Genomic DNA, 17,448 nt, shown 5'->3' with positions numbered 1-17,448 from the left:
AAAATTTACCATTACTCCTGAACTATAAACATGCTACTTTGTGCTTACCTCTAGTAGATATTGAGGGTGTGATACCTGTTGTCACAGGTTCCAGGGTGGAGAGGAACACCACACTTATTGCAGTACCATATTGTTTCACTTCTTTGTTTCTTGTGCACACTGTACAATTTTTTGAGGGGGTGCTTTTACTTTTTACAGGGGGAAATTTAACAAGAACATGATGCTTCCTTTTTCCATCAAGCCAGAAAACTGGGTCCTTTGTTGGTGCTCATCATGGGGGTAGGAGATTTAGAGATGTTCATACTTGATGAAGATGCTTCAGAAGGAACTGGAGATACTGAATTATTTGCGTATCTTGTATCAGATATCTACAGACTGTTTGCATGAACAACAGAAATGAGAGGGATTTGTTTTTAGTGTTCTTTTGATGAAGCCTAAACGCATTGAAGAGGGCACATTGTAAAATGAAAAAGAAAATCTTTCTGGGCCATTTCATTGTTTTTCTCATGAATGGATACATTGCAAGATACTGATCAGTAATATCCACTCCATGCATGTGTGGGTTATAATCAACAATACATTCCGGCTTCATTGCAGGTTTTCCAAATCTACATTTTGGTAGTTCCGTCATTTCTGCTGAATGCATTGTTGAAATCATTGTTATGACCCTCTTGTCCATCCATGAAAGAAGAAGAACCTCGCCATCTCTAATAAAAGTCATTTCTCCCCTCTTCGGACTTTTCTCTCGTTCCCTGACTTCTTTAGGGACCCCCGTTTTGCTTTATTGTTCCACAAACAATAGTGTTGCGCTCACGCAACTCCATAGCCAAACCTACACTGTTATAGAAATTATCCATATATACCGCGTAACCCTGGTCAAGGTAGGGATTCAGTAATTCCAACACTGCATCTCTGAGTGAAATACCACTTCCATCATAAATTTTGAGATTGCAAATATATCATGATCTGGACTCGCACACCATCCTGACTAAAATGCCATACTTGGTAAGTTTTTCAGGATTGTAGACTCGAAATTTCAAACGCCCTCGCCAAGCTAGCATCCCCTCATCCAATGCAATCTTTTTGCCTGGAGTGTATACGGTTGAAAATTTATTGCTCAATATTTCCAAAATAGGTCTAATTTCATACAGCCTATCTGTACTATCGGTATAATGATCAGGCCTACTGTCACTGAAGTGAAGAAGTGAAAGAATATGAAGGAATCGTGTTCAGGACATTGTTTTAGAAACTATCGGAGTCTGAAAAACAGGGTCTTCGGTCCAGTACATTTTTATATCAGGCTTTTGGACTATACCTGTGATGAACATCAACCCTAAAAACTTTTTCAACTCAGAGACATCAATTGGTTTCCAGGATTGTATTATCGTATTCTTTGTGAGAGGCCGGGGCGCCGCACTTATCACTTGACTCGCCTATAGATTCGTCTGCTCACACACATACTGATAAAATTTGTCATTCATGAAGATACACATGTAACTCATAATATCCTGTTCATTTTCTATTTGAACGTTTAGACCTGAATTCGCTGTAAATGGTGGAACAGGTGGACAATAACTAGGATGATATGTATCATGCACTACAGTTTCTTTTATAGGCCTATCGCATTCGGGAATCAAAATTTCTTCGTCGCTCTCACTTTCACTAACTGAGTCTATTTCAGGAATAAGTTCATCACCAGAATCATCATTGTGAACAATATCTAACAGTTCTTCTTCCGTAAGAAATTTTGTTTTATAAGCCATTATACTACACTCAGTAAGAACGACACGCACTGCATTGGAATCTCAAGTACCGACTTGACGCGCGATGAAGTGCTGAGATTTTCCTGCAACAGAAGAGAGTATAAATGATCCACCTTATATCAATACAAATTATGTTGTTAATACAAAATCACAACATTTTTATTAGGGACCGGTTTTGATGTCTTTGGACATCATCCTCAGCCATAACAGGTTAAATGAACAAAGATATATATCTTACAATACAGAATATAAACCATTAATAATGAGATAATATAAAATGGGAGAAATATACAACATGATTCTCAAGAATCATTTTTACGAAATGTACAAGTTAAAACTTGATGGTCAGACAATAAAATAGGAATGTTATCACTAGTTTAAAAAGTCTTTGCCATTATGTGATGTCTAAAAGTTTTTGAGCGTGGCATAAATAACAATTTTTAAAAAAATTGACGTCTGAAAGTTGACGTAAATCGTTGTTCCTCTGTAGAAAAATTGTCGTAATCGTTGTTCCTCTGTAGAAAATTTGTAACTTGGTAGTGGCCTGTATCTCAGTTTTCATGAGATAAACATTGAGTCATAAGGTGGTTAAGCAAGTGGATCATGTTTACAGTGTTGACATAAGTATGTGTTGTAAGACCAGAAAGTTCTCGATCCAATGCGGGACCTGAAGTGTAAGAAATTTTGAATTAAAATAAGTTGATGGAAAAGAGGGCATTATATTAAAAGAATTTTTAAGTACAGGACTCACCTTGGTCGGCCTGTTTGTACGGAGAGTGGAGAGGAACTGAAGGTTGAAGCTTACAGGGAGCATAGCACAGTGTTAAGGGAGGTCAGGGGCGGGTCAAGAGGGAGGGGGATGAGGGGCAATGGAAGGGGCAAGTCAGGCGGACGTGGTACGGAAAGATAGCATGATAATTTGTTACGTAAAATCTGATAGAACCAAGTGTTTTCAGGGAGCTTGACACTGTTGAATACTGATATGAGGACATCAAATAAAATTCTAGGCTTTTCGGAAATGTCATTGAGATTCAGATTCGGATTGAAATATTGGTCCAAATGTATATAGCAGATCTCCGTAGTGTCTAGCAAAGGGCCTTTGCTCAACGTATCTAAAATTGTTAAGTTGTGATCTATTCCATTAAATTTGTATTTGTAATCATGAATGTGCTGACCTACTGCGGAAAACCTGTTGTATTTGACAGCATTAAGGTGTTCTGCATATGTAATCTTGAAGTTCCTACCGGTTTGTCCGATATAAGAACTGCGGCAGTCATTACACTTAAAACTGTAGACGCCTGACTTCATGAAAGGGTTGGATTTATTAATTAAATTGGAATTGTGCAAAACATGCATGTTGCTGTTGTTAGTGCGGAAGGCAATGTTAACGTTATGCTTCTTACACTTCAGGTCCCGCATTGGATCGAGAACTTTCTGGTCTTACAACACATACTTATGTCAACACTGTAAACATGATCCACTTGCTTAACCACCTTATAACTCAATGTTTATCTCATGAAAACAGAGATACAGGCCGCTACCAAGTTACAAATTTTCTACAGAGGAACAACGATTACGACAATTTTCCTACAGAGGAACAACGATTTACGTCAACTTTCAGACGTCAATTTTTTTTAAAATTGTTATTTATGCCACACTCAAAAACTTTTAGACATCACATAATGGCAAAGACTTTTTAAACTAGTGATAACATTCCTATTTTATTGTCTGACCATCAAGTTTTAACTTGTACATTTCGTAAAAATGATTCTTGAGAATCACGTTGTATATTTCTCCCATTTTGTATCTCATTATTAATGGTTTATATTCTGTATTGTAAGATATATATCTTTGTTCATTTAACCTGTTATGGCTGAGGATGATGTCCAAAGACATCAAAACCGGTCCCTAATAAAAATGTTGTGATTCTGTATTAACAACATAATTTGTATTGATATAAGGTGAATCATTTATACTCTCTTCTGTTATGTGTTAATCTCCTTTCAATACGGACCAAATATGAAGTTTCTAACATTAGATGAGATTTTCCTGCTAAAACAGATGAGATAAACATGAGCCCACTCAATGCGAGGGTGATCTCAACAAGGTCAATCAACTTCCTGTTACAGCCAGTAACGCTGACTAAGGTGTAAGAATACATAGATGACGTATATAAAGAGCACTGCTTTGCGCGGGACATCAAACGTCTTACGGCGTCTACGGCCCGCAGCATAGGAGCGAGCTTAAACGTCTTACGCCGTCCACGGTCCGCAATGAGTTAAAATGGTTGTGACAGTTTTTGATCGAGAACAAGAATTTGCATCGGAAGGATTTTACCTTCACAGCAATTATAATAAGAAGTATTTCTTATCCACCAATTCAATACAAATCACCTTTATTGGTGTTTACACTTTCATACAATTAATTCTTCTAAGGGACACATATTTGCTCGTATAAAGAGCATCTTCAGCCATTAATTTTAATCTTACAATTATTTTTGTGAACAGTCGTAAACATATTAAAAAGACAATAGTCAAAATTAAAATTACAGTAGTATAAAAACCAAATTACATTACATCTAAAAAACAACATTAAAACACTTCAAAAACGTGATAACATGAACATTTAAAATGATCACAATGTCCATTCAAAACGTTGTGTCTGAAACTATTTTTGAATCGTTGTCTTAAAAACCAGTATTAAATGTTTTTCTATAAAAACAACACCAAGGTGAACACCAGTCCTGCTTGTTGGCAACTCCAAATCAGCACGACGTATCTATCATCTTAATAATAACAAATTCCACTATCTGTACAAATTGGTCGGAGGTCAAGTACGACGTTCTATATCTCACAAATTTGCGTAACATAACATATGCTTACTACCTACATTTGTAAACAAGTTGATCAACATTTTCAACTAGAGCCCACATTTGACTCCTGCACACGTTCTACGTCCTGTCTGTTATGTTTAAAGCAATATAGATCATTGTGTTTTCACAATTCTGCTTGTGGGCAGTGTTATTTTATCTTACATTCTGGAAGCATATCACATAAGTTGCTTTTTAATTTTCGTTTTTCTGTAGGATTGGTGTTCACCTTGGTGCTGTTTTTATAGAAAAATATTTACTACTGTTTTTAAGACGAAGATTCAATAATAGTTTCAGACACAAGGTTTTGAATGGACATTGTGATAATTTTAAATGTTCATGTTATCACGTTTTTGAAGTGTTTCAATGTTGTTTTTTTAGATGCAATGTAATTTGGTTTTTAGACTAATTTTGACTACTGTCTTTTTAATATGTTTACAACTGTTCACGAACATCATTTTAAGATTAAAATTAATAGTGAAGATGCTCTTTATAAGAGTGAAACATGTCCCTTAGAAGAATTAATTGTATGAAAGTGTAAACACCAATAAAGGTGATTTGTGTTGAATAGGTAGATAAGAAATACTTATTATAATTGCTGTGAATAACATCATTCAATACGGAACAACAACCATGAGGAAAATGATCAATAACAGAGTTTCACAAAAGAACAAGGAAAGGGCGCTATCGACGACAGGCATCCAAAGACAAGCTAGTCTGACAGACACTAGTTCGCAAGTCATAAAAATCATTGTTGTCTGTATTGAAGATATGTAGGATGCTAAATGGTTTATTTTGTCACCTATTCAATACATATAAATTTTACATTTAGGAATTTATTATTAATTCCGCTTGAGACATGTTTCGCCCTTCATTGAGGGCATCATCAGTCAAATTACCTCCTCAAGGCAAAAATCAGGTATCTGATTAGTATTTAACATGCACAAATTAATACACATTACAATGGGAAAATTAAGTACAAGAAACTCTTGTACAATGGTGATGGTTAAACAATATAAGTTTAAAGAAGAAGAAGTCGGCACCACTGCTTAAAATTACTGGGTAATTATAGCAGAGTTCAGCAGTGGTGCTCTGAAGAATAATTGATGCACTCATAGGAAATTATAAAGTTTATAAAATTATTTACAGTATAACAGTCGGGGGGAAAGGGTATAGTGCTCGGCGTCAATGTTTTTAACAAAAATTACTGCCAACGGTTGGTAACTATACAGTAAATTTACATTATCCAATTGAACAGTTGAGAATTTACAGTTTATATACATATTTACAAGAGAGCAGTTTGGTGAGCAAGGATATAAAAAAGTATATTACCAAGTGTGTCCCGTTGCTTTAATCATTGCAAGATGATTGTAGCATTGACATATCAGAAATATGCAGAGTGGTTTATTAGTTAATAATCACAGGGGGCAGGGAAAATATTCCATAGCCAAATGAGGTTCTATAGGCATCAAACAGAAAGTTGTCTGGTTGAAGCACCGGGTTCGGTACGGTGAACTGGTCAGCGTGGACGGAGATTCAATGGGTGTCATTGAGTAAACAGTGCATTTGAATGGCAACAATGATGGCAGTTATTTGTAGGTAAATGTATTCTGGGAATATGTTGCAGGTTGAATCCTTCGCTTTTTCTTAGTTGATTTCTTGTAGCTTGGAATGATGTGTGAAGACATCGGTGTGAGATGCCGATGAGACGTAAATTGATATTTCGTGAATGAATGTATGAAGGACCTCGGAACGAAGTTACAGTTTTTTGTTGCTGGTCTAGTGAAATAGAATGGAGTTGCTTATGCTATGAACTGCAGTGGAGAGATTAGAATGTATACGGTAACTATAGAGTCAGAGCGATGTAGCTGGGACGAGGCATCACTTCATATTTGTCTGCGAAGAGGAGCCGTAGTGGCACGCCATATTTGTGCCGATGTGCGCTGGAATTCTAGCGTGTTGTTGGCAGTTGTGTTGTATGAAGTGGAAGCAACGGGACGCACTTGGTAATATACTTTTTTACATCCTTGCTCACCAAGCTGCTTTCTTGTAAATATGTATATAAACTGTAAATTCTCAACTGTTCAATTGGATAATGTAAATTTACTGTATAGTTACCAACCATTGGCAGTAATTTTTGTTAAAAACATTGACGCCGAGCACTATACCCTTTCCTCCCGACTGTTATACTGTAAATAATTTTATAAACTTTATAATTTCCTATGAGTGCATCAATTATTTTTCAGAGCACCACTGCTGAACTCTGCTATAATTACCCAGTAAGTTTAAGCAGTGGTGCCGACTTCTTATTCTTTAAAATTATATTGTTTAACCATCACCATTGTACAAGAGTTTCTCGTACTTAATTTTCCCATTGTAATGTGTATTAATTTGTGCATGTTAAATACTAATCAGATACCTGATTTTTGCCTTGAGGAGGTAATTTGACTGATGATGCCCTCAATGAAGGGCGAAACATGTCTCAAGCGGAATTAATAATAAATTCCTAAATGTAAAATTTATATGTATTGAATAGGTGACAAAATAAACCATTTAGCATCCTACAGACACTAGTTCAATGGCAAAACGAGCGAAATACGATAAAGACGAATTCATTTTATCTACAACTCAAGTTTTTACGGAGGCAAATATTCCACTGGAAAAAGTTGATCATCCAAAGATGAGAGAGTGGGTGGAGAAATATACACCAGGTTTGCGCAAGACTATACTATTTTTCTGAGGAAGAAATTTGAGGTTATGATTTCTAATAACTTTGTGCGGTTATGCTAGTTTTCTCGTTTAATGACGTTTAGGCCTAGATAATGCATGGTGGATCCCTCATCTACTTAAAATTATAAATCACTTAATTCATTCGAATGATGGTAGAGCCCTCTCATATTAGGCCTAATGATTTTTTAAAGTGCTGGAAACTTGCCCACATCTGGAAGACTGTGGGAAGGTTCTGTACCTTGAATCATCAAAGAGGAAGAGAAAAGATTAAAGGAAGCTGTGAAAGATGAGAAAGTTTCAATTCTGTGTGATGAAATGACTGATAACAAAAAGGGCAATGTATGTTTATGGTTCTGGTAGAAGTGCTTAGTTGTGGTGATAGAACAATTCAGAAGTTATTTGTAGGGGGAGTGAAAGTTATTGCAAATGCTAATGCTACAGCATGTTCACAGGCAATTATGAATGTAATTCATAAACTTGAAATTCAGTACCAGAATGAAGTTTCTATAACTTCAGATTCAGCATGTTACATAGGCAAGTGCATAAACGCAGTTAGGATTTTAGTTTCAGAAGGGTTAGTACACATGCAGTGCTGGGTTCATAAACTGAATTTGGTGGGCAGCGTACGGGCAGTGAAACTTAGTGCTTTGAACCAATGTGTTGTACAGGCGAAGGCAAAACACGTCTTCCTTAATACACAGAAGAAAAAGCATGTATACATTCAATTCTTGAAACAGAAATAAGAAGACGAACTCACTAAAGTTAAAATCTTCCCTATTCCTGTGATCACCCGGTGGAACTCGTGGTTTAAAAGTGTTGAGTACCTTGGAGAATATCTTCGTGATCAGTCAGTAATGTTGATAGTGAGAGGGCATTCTCAATGTATTGTAATGTAATATCTGACAGGAGAACATCTCTGACTCCCAGTAATATGGAACTTATGATATCTCTCTCTTTTTCAGACTGATGTGTAAATTATATACTTCATAAAGTGACAGCTGATACAATTTTTTCAAATTTCCATGCTTTGATATAATGTGTAATACTGTATGTGTTCTAAGCAGAAGCATAACTCATGTATTAGGCAGAAATACAATGTTGTTGTACTGCAAATGTGTTACCAAGTTTTTGGTTTACCTGTTATTGCTGAAAATTGGAAATAAAATTTAGCAAAATTATTGACGAAATAAAATAAAAATAGCTAAAAATAGACCAAAATAACTGTTTAAAAAAAGACAAAATTAACCTATGCAGTGGCCTCCACAGTATGCACTAGCCTTGCGTCTTGGGTGGTGTGCTAAGCCCCAACTGACGAGCCTAACTTAGCACACGAGGGCGAAACACAGGCAACCAAGAATGAGTTAGCTGGCTAATTTATAATGTCCAATAACGGACCATTATATTGGTATTATAAATTTACTCATTCAGGACAAATATTTTAGGTTCCCTATGGGAATCAACATCTACATCATTTGATGGCCAGGCAGGCATCTATTTTTGGAAATTGAGACATAGCTCTCACAGTGCATTGGCACTGCTGGTGGCTTCAAATAGCCTATGCAGTGGCCTCCACGGTATGCACTAGCCTTGCGTCTTGGGTGGTGTGCTAAGCCCCAACTGACGAGCCTAACTTAGCACACGAGGGCGAAACGCAGGCAACCAAGAATGAGTTAGCTGGATAATTTATAATGTCCAATAACGGACCATTATATTGGTATTAGGAAAGCGATTGGCGGTGAACTTGCTTTAGGGATCATCTTAGCATCACATTCAGTTGGTATTATTTAGGGAATCCTTGGAAATCATAAAGCAGAGTGGCCACAACAATTGGAAGGAGACAGAGCGTATTTCGACAGCTCTACTTGAAAACCGAAAGACCTTCGTTCAATGTTTGTACTTATAAAACATCTACATTATGTCCTGGGTTGACTTTTTTCTATCGTATTGCCGAACAGGTTTTCGGCACTTCCCACAGGGCACTATATAATATAGTCACAGGGCTTTCAGAAAGGAATCAAAATTGCTCCTTCCTAACATGAATCTAGGGTTTTAATAATTATGATCAGATACAATTGCGTTATTAAATGATAAACAATTAATTTATTGAAACCACCTATTCAATACCACTTAAGTCTTTATGACTATAACAATGTCATTACATTAAGTTTGAGTATGGTACATGTTTCGCCTGGCATTGCAGGCATCATCAGCCATGATTCTATCTCCAAGTCAGAGCTCTGAGTGGGTGCTATATTAGGATTAATCATAGTAAATATTATTTACATAACAACTGCAATGGAGTGATCAAGCCATCCATGTTTTAAAGTACTAATGTGATGTCCAAATCTTGTTCACATTTAATGGAGATAATATTAACTGTCAACATTCATGAGTTAGTAATGAGAACGGCATGATACATGGGTTTAAACCATCTGTACATTTTTACAACTTATTGGAGATTAACTTGTGCTAGAACTATTCTTAAAAACTATTTTTTACACCACCTCGCACAAGCAACACAACAGGACCTCCTCGTAACGTCTACCAGCTACACACTACATCCAGAAACCAGTGAACTGCTCTTCAATCCACACTGAATAACTTCAAAAAGCTACAACAAAACAACATACAAAAAGTTTATATGGTTATGTAATAATCCGTTATCTAACAAAACTTGATCAAACTCTCTAACAGATTTCTTGCCATCCACTTTAATACTGATACTCATTCTTCTAGAAGTGAGGTTGACTACAAAATATTTAGACCTTCCCAAAAAAACATATAAGCTGAACGTGTTTAATGTCCTACAAATATAAAAAGAAATATTTAAATGCTATGACTTCAATAGACTACAATACCATATCAGTATCAGCATTATCTCCATTTGACAGGACATGAGTAAGGCATCCCATTGAAACTTCAAGACAAGATCGACCAGTTCAGTTCCAAAATGTAACATAAGTTTGTATACATTAGTGTAAATTGTGTAAAAAATAGTTTTTAAGAATAGTTCTAGCACAAGTTAATCTCCAATAAGTTGTAAAAATGTACAGATGGTTTAAACCCATGTATCATGCCGTTCTCATTACTAACTCATGAATGTTGACAGTTAATATTATCTCCATTAAATGTGAACAAGATTTGGACATCACATTAGTACTTTAAAACATGGATGGCTTGATCACTCCATTGCAATTGTTATGTAAATAATATTTACTATGATTAATTCTAATATAGCATCCACTCAGAGCTCTGACTTGGAGATAGAATCATGGCTGATGATGCCTGCAATGCCAGGCGAAACATGTACCATACTCAAACTTAATGTAATGACATTGTTATAGTCATAAAGACTTAAGTAGTACTGAATAGGTGGTTTCAATAAATTAATTGTTTAACATTTAATAATTGAATTTCAATACGGTCAAAATGAAAATAATCACTTGTAATACGATTGCGTTCTCGAGACGAGAAGAAATGTTGCACTTCATATACATGAAGCCCCTGTTTTGGTCCTAATATAAGACCAAGATTTTTCACGTTTACGTTTTTACGTTAAAATGTCCTTATAAACACAGCGTTAGTTTTATTTGTGCTACATAACATTTAAAAAGTTTGTATAATTTCCCACTCACACTGGCTTGTGCAGTGAGCGTGCTTTCCAGCTGAGCTATAGGTTGCAAATAAACCAAAATTTCTGAAGTTTTGACGGACTTTTCTCTCTCCAATCTGCTTATGATTAGTGACGGGCAGAATTGAATATTTAATGCATTGGAGATCTTTTGAGAATCAATACTTGCATTCGAAACCATACCCTCGACGTTCAACATAACCATTAAAAGTCGATATAGGCCTAATTTACGAAGTACAAAATTTCCAGAAACTTACTACAAACGGTATACCGGTGACCAAATTACAATGGAAGATATAAAAAAGGGAATTTTGGCATCATGTTGGGCGCTTTTGTATTTGATGTGCTGTATTTTATTACATTAGAGAATTAAAAACTACATGTGGTCGATTGTTGTCTCGCTTGGCATTATTAGATTTTTCAAAGAGTTTGGCTGATCAAAGCTGCTGAACTGAAAGAAGTTTCCCCGGTAAAACTGAATATAAAGTATCAAGATTTTTAACTTGCGTACCGGCAATTAATGTTTGAAACCGGCCGCATGGTCTAGCTTGCCTGCTTCTCACTCGTAGGCCCCAAGTTCGATTCCTGGCCATAACAGGCATTTTTACCTGGATATGAGGGCTGGTTCTAGGTCCACCAGCTCGCGTGATTACGTTAATTCAGGAGCTATCTAACGGTGAGGTAGCGATCCCAGTCTAGAGCGCCAGGAATAACAGCTGAGAGGATTCGTCACACTAACCATGCGTCACCTTGTAATCTGCAAGCCTTTGGACAGAGCAGCGGTTGCTTGGTACACAAAGGCCCATTAGGGCTTTACTTTGGTTTGTTTTAGGGGTGTTTGTTAAATTATAATTATACGGATTTAATTATTGTGATGTTCAGCCAAATTGTTAATGGTTTTAATTCTTCCCGGATTTTCAGTTTTCCCGTATCTTACGTTTTTTTTCCATGGTTCCCCCCCAAAACGGAGAATCGAGGTTCCACTGCAGATAACGATTAAGAATAGTATAATTAGAAGAAACCTGGATCAGAACACAATCGACGAGGAACAATGGTGGTTGGATAGAGGAAGATAGAAAAGATGCCATAAACATCACAATATGATGGGTGCTGGACTAGGAAGGAAAATAAATAAATAAATAAATAAATAAATAAATAAATAAATAAATAAATAAATAAATAAATAAATAAATAAATAAATAAATAAATAAATAAATAAATAAATAAATAAATAAATAAATAAAATACAGATACTTGAATGAACTGCTGAACTAAAAAATTAAAGGTATTCGTAAATATTGGAAGCTGGTGAACTTTAATCCCTTTTAACTCATTCAAATAAGTGATTATCAAACTCCTTAATACCTCTGCAGTAGGCCTAACAGGAACAACAGGTTGAGCAGGCACAACTGGTTTTCTAGGCTGCGTTCCTTCTGTTACTGACTTCAGGGTCATTCCATGGTATGTGCCCATTGTATCGATTTTGAATCCTTCAGTCTCTGTAAGGAAAGAACACACATAATTGTTCATTTCCATACAAAATGGATAGAGAGAAAATTTACAAACTGTTTCAAGCTGAAATTAAAGTGACAACAATTATAAACTTGAACTGAACTGCCTTTGATGAAGCTGATAAAGGAATCATGATCAAAGAGAAGCAAAACAACACCATCCTCTATGCAGATTACACCTTGATAAACGCTGACAATTCCCTTTGAACACAATAAACAGAGCAAAGAATGAACCCGGCCTTAAAATAAATATTGAAAAAAATAATCACATTAATCAGCAATCACAAAATCACCAATGCCGTCACTACCCTGTATGGAAACAACATTAAAATGGTGTCACATTTAAAGTAACTAGGATCCTGGCCATCATAAAAATGGGATCCGGATGTATACACAAAAACCAAAATCAGCACTACAAGAAATATGATTCTGAAACAAAAACTTCTTATATGAAACCATGACCTCCTAATTAAAACTCGTTGACATGCCGTGAAGTGTTGTGTGTTACTGGTGTTGCTTCGAGGTGCCGAGAGATCGATACTACAGGTTTTTATAAATGAACCGACTGCAGGCTTCCCAAACATAGTTCACCAATGAAGAGGTATTCTGTTGTGCTGGAAAATCATGTGGAGTGTTAACCCTTACAAAATACAGGAATACAGCACATGACAAATACAGCCTCATACAAGTACTCATCAGTAGAACTGATGAAATTTATGGATGAAAAGGGCATCTGGTTCCAAATGTTGGTATTGGTCTATATTATTATTATTATTATTATTATTAATTTTTATTTATTTATTTCATGTCAGAGTGTTGAAAAAACTTAAATTATAAATAAGGTATTATATACAAACAAAACAAAGTACATTTTATGTCACAAAACATGTTTCACACAATGTCTGCCCAGAAATGGGCAACAGAAAATCACTTTTCAGTGGCTTGAATCAAGTCTTGAAGTGTACAACGAACAGGGCAGGACTGACAGTCATACAGGTGTTGGGTAGTTTGTTGCTCCCCACAATCGCAGAAGTCTGACTGATCTTTCAATTAACCCCATTTTTTTTAATGTTAACCTTGGATTTACCTACTCCACTCCTCAAACGATTCAGTGCCTTCCAGGTTGTCCATTCCAATGATGACCAGGGGGTGGAGATTCAGAAGGCACCATCCAATCAGAAAGATGCTCCATTTATGCTTGCCACATATCACAACGTGCTGTTCTTGTTGGTTTATCCAGAGCCTTGGAGACATCGAGGAAACTTTTCCTGGACTTCAGTCTTCTGGGTGGAGGTCGATGTTCGTAAACTTGGCTCAAGCAAATGGGGAGCCCATCCAACTTTGTTAAGAACCTCAGCTCTTGCTCTGAGTTTCTCTGCAGCTGAGTATGCATGTCCTGTCTGGTTCAGGTCAGCCCATACGAAGCAGGTGGATGCAGCCCTTAATGAAACATGTAGAATAGTAACTGGGTGTCTGAAACCTACTCCCACTGACAAACTCTACTGCTTGGCTGGTATTTCTCCTTCAGACATTCGGCGAAAAGTGTTTGTATGGCAAGAGAGGTCAAAGGTGGATCTCACAAACACCCACCCTTTGTTGTTGTTGTTGTTATTATTATTTGCGTATCGACCCTGTTGGATCACGCATTACATTTATGATTCGCCTTTCTAACAGACCATATTGCTTTCATTCTTTCACTGTGTGCCTGTTTCCTTTCTTCTGACCACTTAGTCCCTGATCTTTTACGGACTTCATTCTCTGGCTTTACTACCCAACTATTTACCTTGTGACAGTAAATGTTTCTGTCCAGTATTTCTGATGGTTCTATCTGGGCCTTTTCCAAATCATTTTTAACATCTTGTATCCATGGTACGTTCTTCAGTTTTTCAGTACATGTCAAAATCTTGTGGGTTAGCCTTGAAGATGATAGTCTGTGAAAGTGTCATTAGAATTTCAGTCTTCAGAATTTTCCTCAAGATCTTCCTTTCCTCCTTCAAGATGTTTTCCAGATCACCTTTATTATTAAGTATCAAGATTTCACTTGCATACAGCACTTCAGTTTTAATAACCGTATTATAATGTTTGATTTTTGTATGTATGGATGTGCATTTCTTGTTGTAGATGTCACGGGTTCTCCAATATGCTCTTTTGAGTTTTTGTAATTGAACTTTCTGTGCTTGCTTTTCCAACCCTGTTGGTTCTAGGATCTCACCGAGATATTTAAAGTATGGAACTCATTTGATCTGCCCATATTTTGTTTGTAGTTCCTGAATGCTGAATTTAGTGCAAATAAACTTGGTCTTCTCGAATGAGATTTGTAGTCCAGTTTCCTCAACGCATTCCTTGAGGACTTCAATCTGTTTGATCCCTGAAATATCACTGTCTGTTAGTATCGCTAGGTCGCCTGCGAAAGCTAAACAACTGACCTTTATGTCATTGTTCTTTCGTCCACGTTGAATGGGTTTCCAGTGCTTCTGAAATTTCAATTCCTTCTCCCATTCTTGAATGACTGTCTAGAACAAGGTTGAAAAGCAGTGGTGACAATCCGTCACCCTGTCGCATGCCGGTCTTAGTGGCAAAGGGCTCCGATACTTCACCCATGAATTTCACTTCTGACTTTGTGTCCGTGAATGTTTCCTTGATGAGTCTTAATGTCTTTGGGTCAAGCCCTTGTTCTTCTAAGATGTTAAAAAGAGACTGTCGATCGACCGAATCGTACGCTTTCTTGAAGACAACAAAACTACAAATAATCGGAGAACTTCGGGTTGCTCTATATTTCAATATCGTCTTCAAGTTAAAAATTTGTTCAACACAGGACCGCCCAGGTCGGAAACTGGCTTTATATTCTCCAATTTTGTGTTCAAGCTGTTCTTGTACTCTTTGAAGAAGACATGCGGAGAGAATCTTGTAGGTGACTTGAATGAGAGAAATCCCTCTGTAGTTGTTTATATCGGTTTTGTCACCTTTCTTGTGTACCGGATGGATAAGTGCATATTTCCATTCTTCAGGTAGCTATTCTTTTTTCCAGATGTCCATGATTATTAGTGTGAGCTCTTCAAGTGTATTTGGGCCTATATTCTTTAAGAGTTCTGCAACTAAGCCATCATCTCCAGACGCCCTGTTATTTTTGAGTCAGATTTTTCTCTGGATTTCTTCTTTGGTAGGCGGTGGAGATTCAGGGTTTACGTCTACAAGAGTTTCTTTGGGCCATCGTAATGTTGGCTCCTGGCAACTGAGCAATTCAGAGAAATATCGAACCGACTCCTTACAATTATCCTGGTTAGACAGCGCGAGTTTTCCGTCTCGTTTTCGGAAGCATAAATTCTGTGAGCTGTATCCACGGATTCTTCCTGCGAAAGTCCTGTAGAAGTCCCGCATATTGTGATCTCGGAAATCTTTTTCTACAGATTCCAGCTGGTCCTTCATATATCTCCTCTTCGTTTGCCTGATTACTTTTGACACTTCCTTCCTTGTCTGAAGATAATGTTGTTGAGTCTCGAGTGACTTCTTACAGTTATATTTCTGAAAGGTTCTCTTCCGTTTTTCCAGGGTGTTTCTTATTCTTCTTCAATGGAATCGTCTCTTTAGCTCTTGTAATGATCTTGTCATGGAACTGTTGCCAGGTGTCTACCTTTTCCTTTTCCCATTCTTCTTTTATGTTAGTTTCCTTTATTTTTTTCATGTCGAACTTCTCAAGATGAGATTTCTTGTAGTGGATTCTTTTCGGGGTAAATTTCACTTTGATACGCACTAAATAGTGGTCAGAATCAATATTAGCTCCTCTTTGAACTTGCACATCATGAATTTCTTTCTATAAATGATGTGTGATGGCTACATGGTCGATCTGATATTCTCCAAGAGATTGTAAAAGTGATTTTCTTTCTGTAAATGATGTTTGATGGCTACATGGTCGATCTGATATTCTCCAAAAGATTGTAAAAGTGATTTCCAGGACTTCTGTTTTCGAGGGTGCTTCCTCAGAGAGGTGGACATTACCTTCAGGTTGCTCTGTTGACACAGCTCAATAAGTCTCATGCCATTTTTGTTGGTGAATTTATGAGCTGGGTATTTGCCTGCGGTCTTTTGGTATTCTTTTTCCCTACCAATCTGTGCGTTGAAATCACCTAGCAATATCTTTGTATCTTCTCTAGGGAATGCTGCCAAGATTTTTTTGAGATTAGACCAGAATTGTTCTACTTTCTGCAAGTCCTTCTTATTTTCAATGTTTGTGGGGGCATGCACATTAATTATTGTGTAAATTTTGTTCGCACATTGTACACGCATAGTCATTACTCTATTACTTATGGGAGTGAACTCTTATCGAATGAACTATGCTTTTGTGAACTCAAAAGCCATACCCAAAAAAGGGGTGCCACCTTTTCCTATTCGTTTGTTTTACATCTGAAAATTCGATAATGACCATAGTCTAGTGTGTTTTCATCCGTAAGGCGTGTTTCCTGAAGAGCTAGTATCTGTATCCTTTGTCTACCTAGTTTTGATGTTAAGGCGTGTAGTTTTCCTGGTTGTAGTAACATGTTAATGTTGAAGGTCCCGATGTATGTGGGTTTCTTTGATGGTAGTTTGCCAGAGAATTCCGATTCTCTATGATCGTGGTAGCCCAGGTCCCTCAGAATCCAAAACCTGGTTGCCGTCCATGGACAGAAGGATTGGTTACCACCTGGGGTAATTCTGCAATTACTCTCACGAAAAATAATTGCTTGTAATCAAGGATTAGTCCAGTGTGTTTCCACCGAGAGTTTAGGACCAGGGATTGCTAAGTTCCTGGAATGTGATTTGTACAGCTGTACCCACTACGTAAACAGACGCTGACCACATTGCCGCTCAATCCAAGCCTGACGCGAAGTGGATTTCATTTTTGGTTCTTCCGCCCTCTCTGCCATTGAGACATAAGTCCTATTTTGTCATCGAAGCCGCTGACCACAG

At 37.0% G+C, this 17,448-nt stretch overlaps 1 protein-coding gene across 2 annotated transcripts in view; it reads right to left on the bottom strand.

The window, feature by feature from the left end:
* Window positions 1–17,448, bottom strand: part of hyx (cell division cycle 73 hyrax) — a 221,799-nt gene that overhangs the window by 83,956 nt on the left and 120,395 nt on the right. For both annotated transcript variants that reach the window (XM_067144180.2, XM_068227012.1), the window contains exon 6: window positions 12,359–12,492. In XM_067144180.2, the coding sequence (XP_067000281.1) occupies window positions 12,359–12,492 (134 nt within the window). The remainder of the gene's footprint in view (window positions 1–12,358; window positions 12,493–17,448) is intronic.

This window comes from Anabrus simplex, chromosome 3 (assembly GCF_040414725.1).
Source record: "Anabrus simplex isolate iqAnaSimp1 chromosome 3, ASM4041472v1, whole genome shotgun sequence".
Taxonomy (NCBI): domain Eukaryota; kingdom Metazoa; phylum Arthropoda; class Insecta; order Orthoptera; family Tettigoniidae; genus Anabrus; species Anabrus simplex.
The sequence above is the reverse complement of the archived record's forward strand: the minus strand, read 5'-3'. Positions and strand labels throughout refer to the sequence as shown.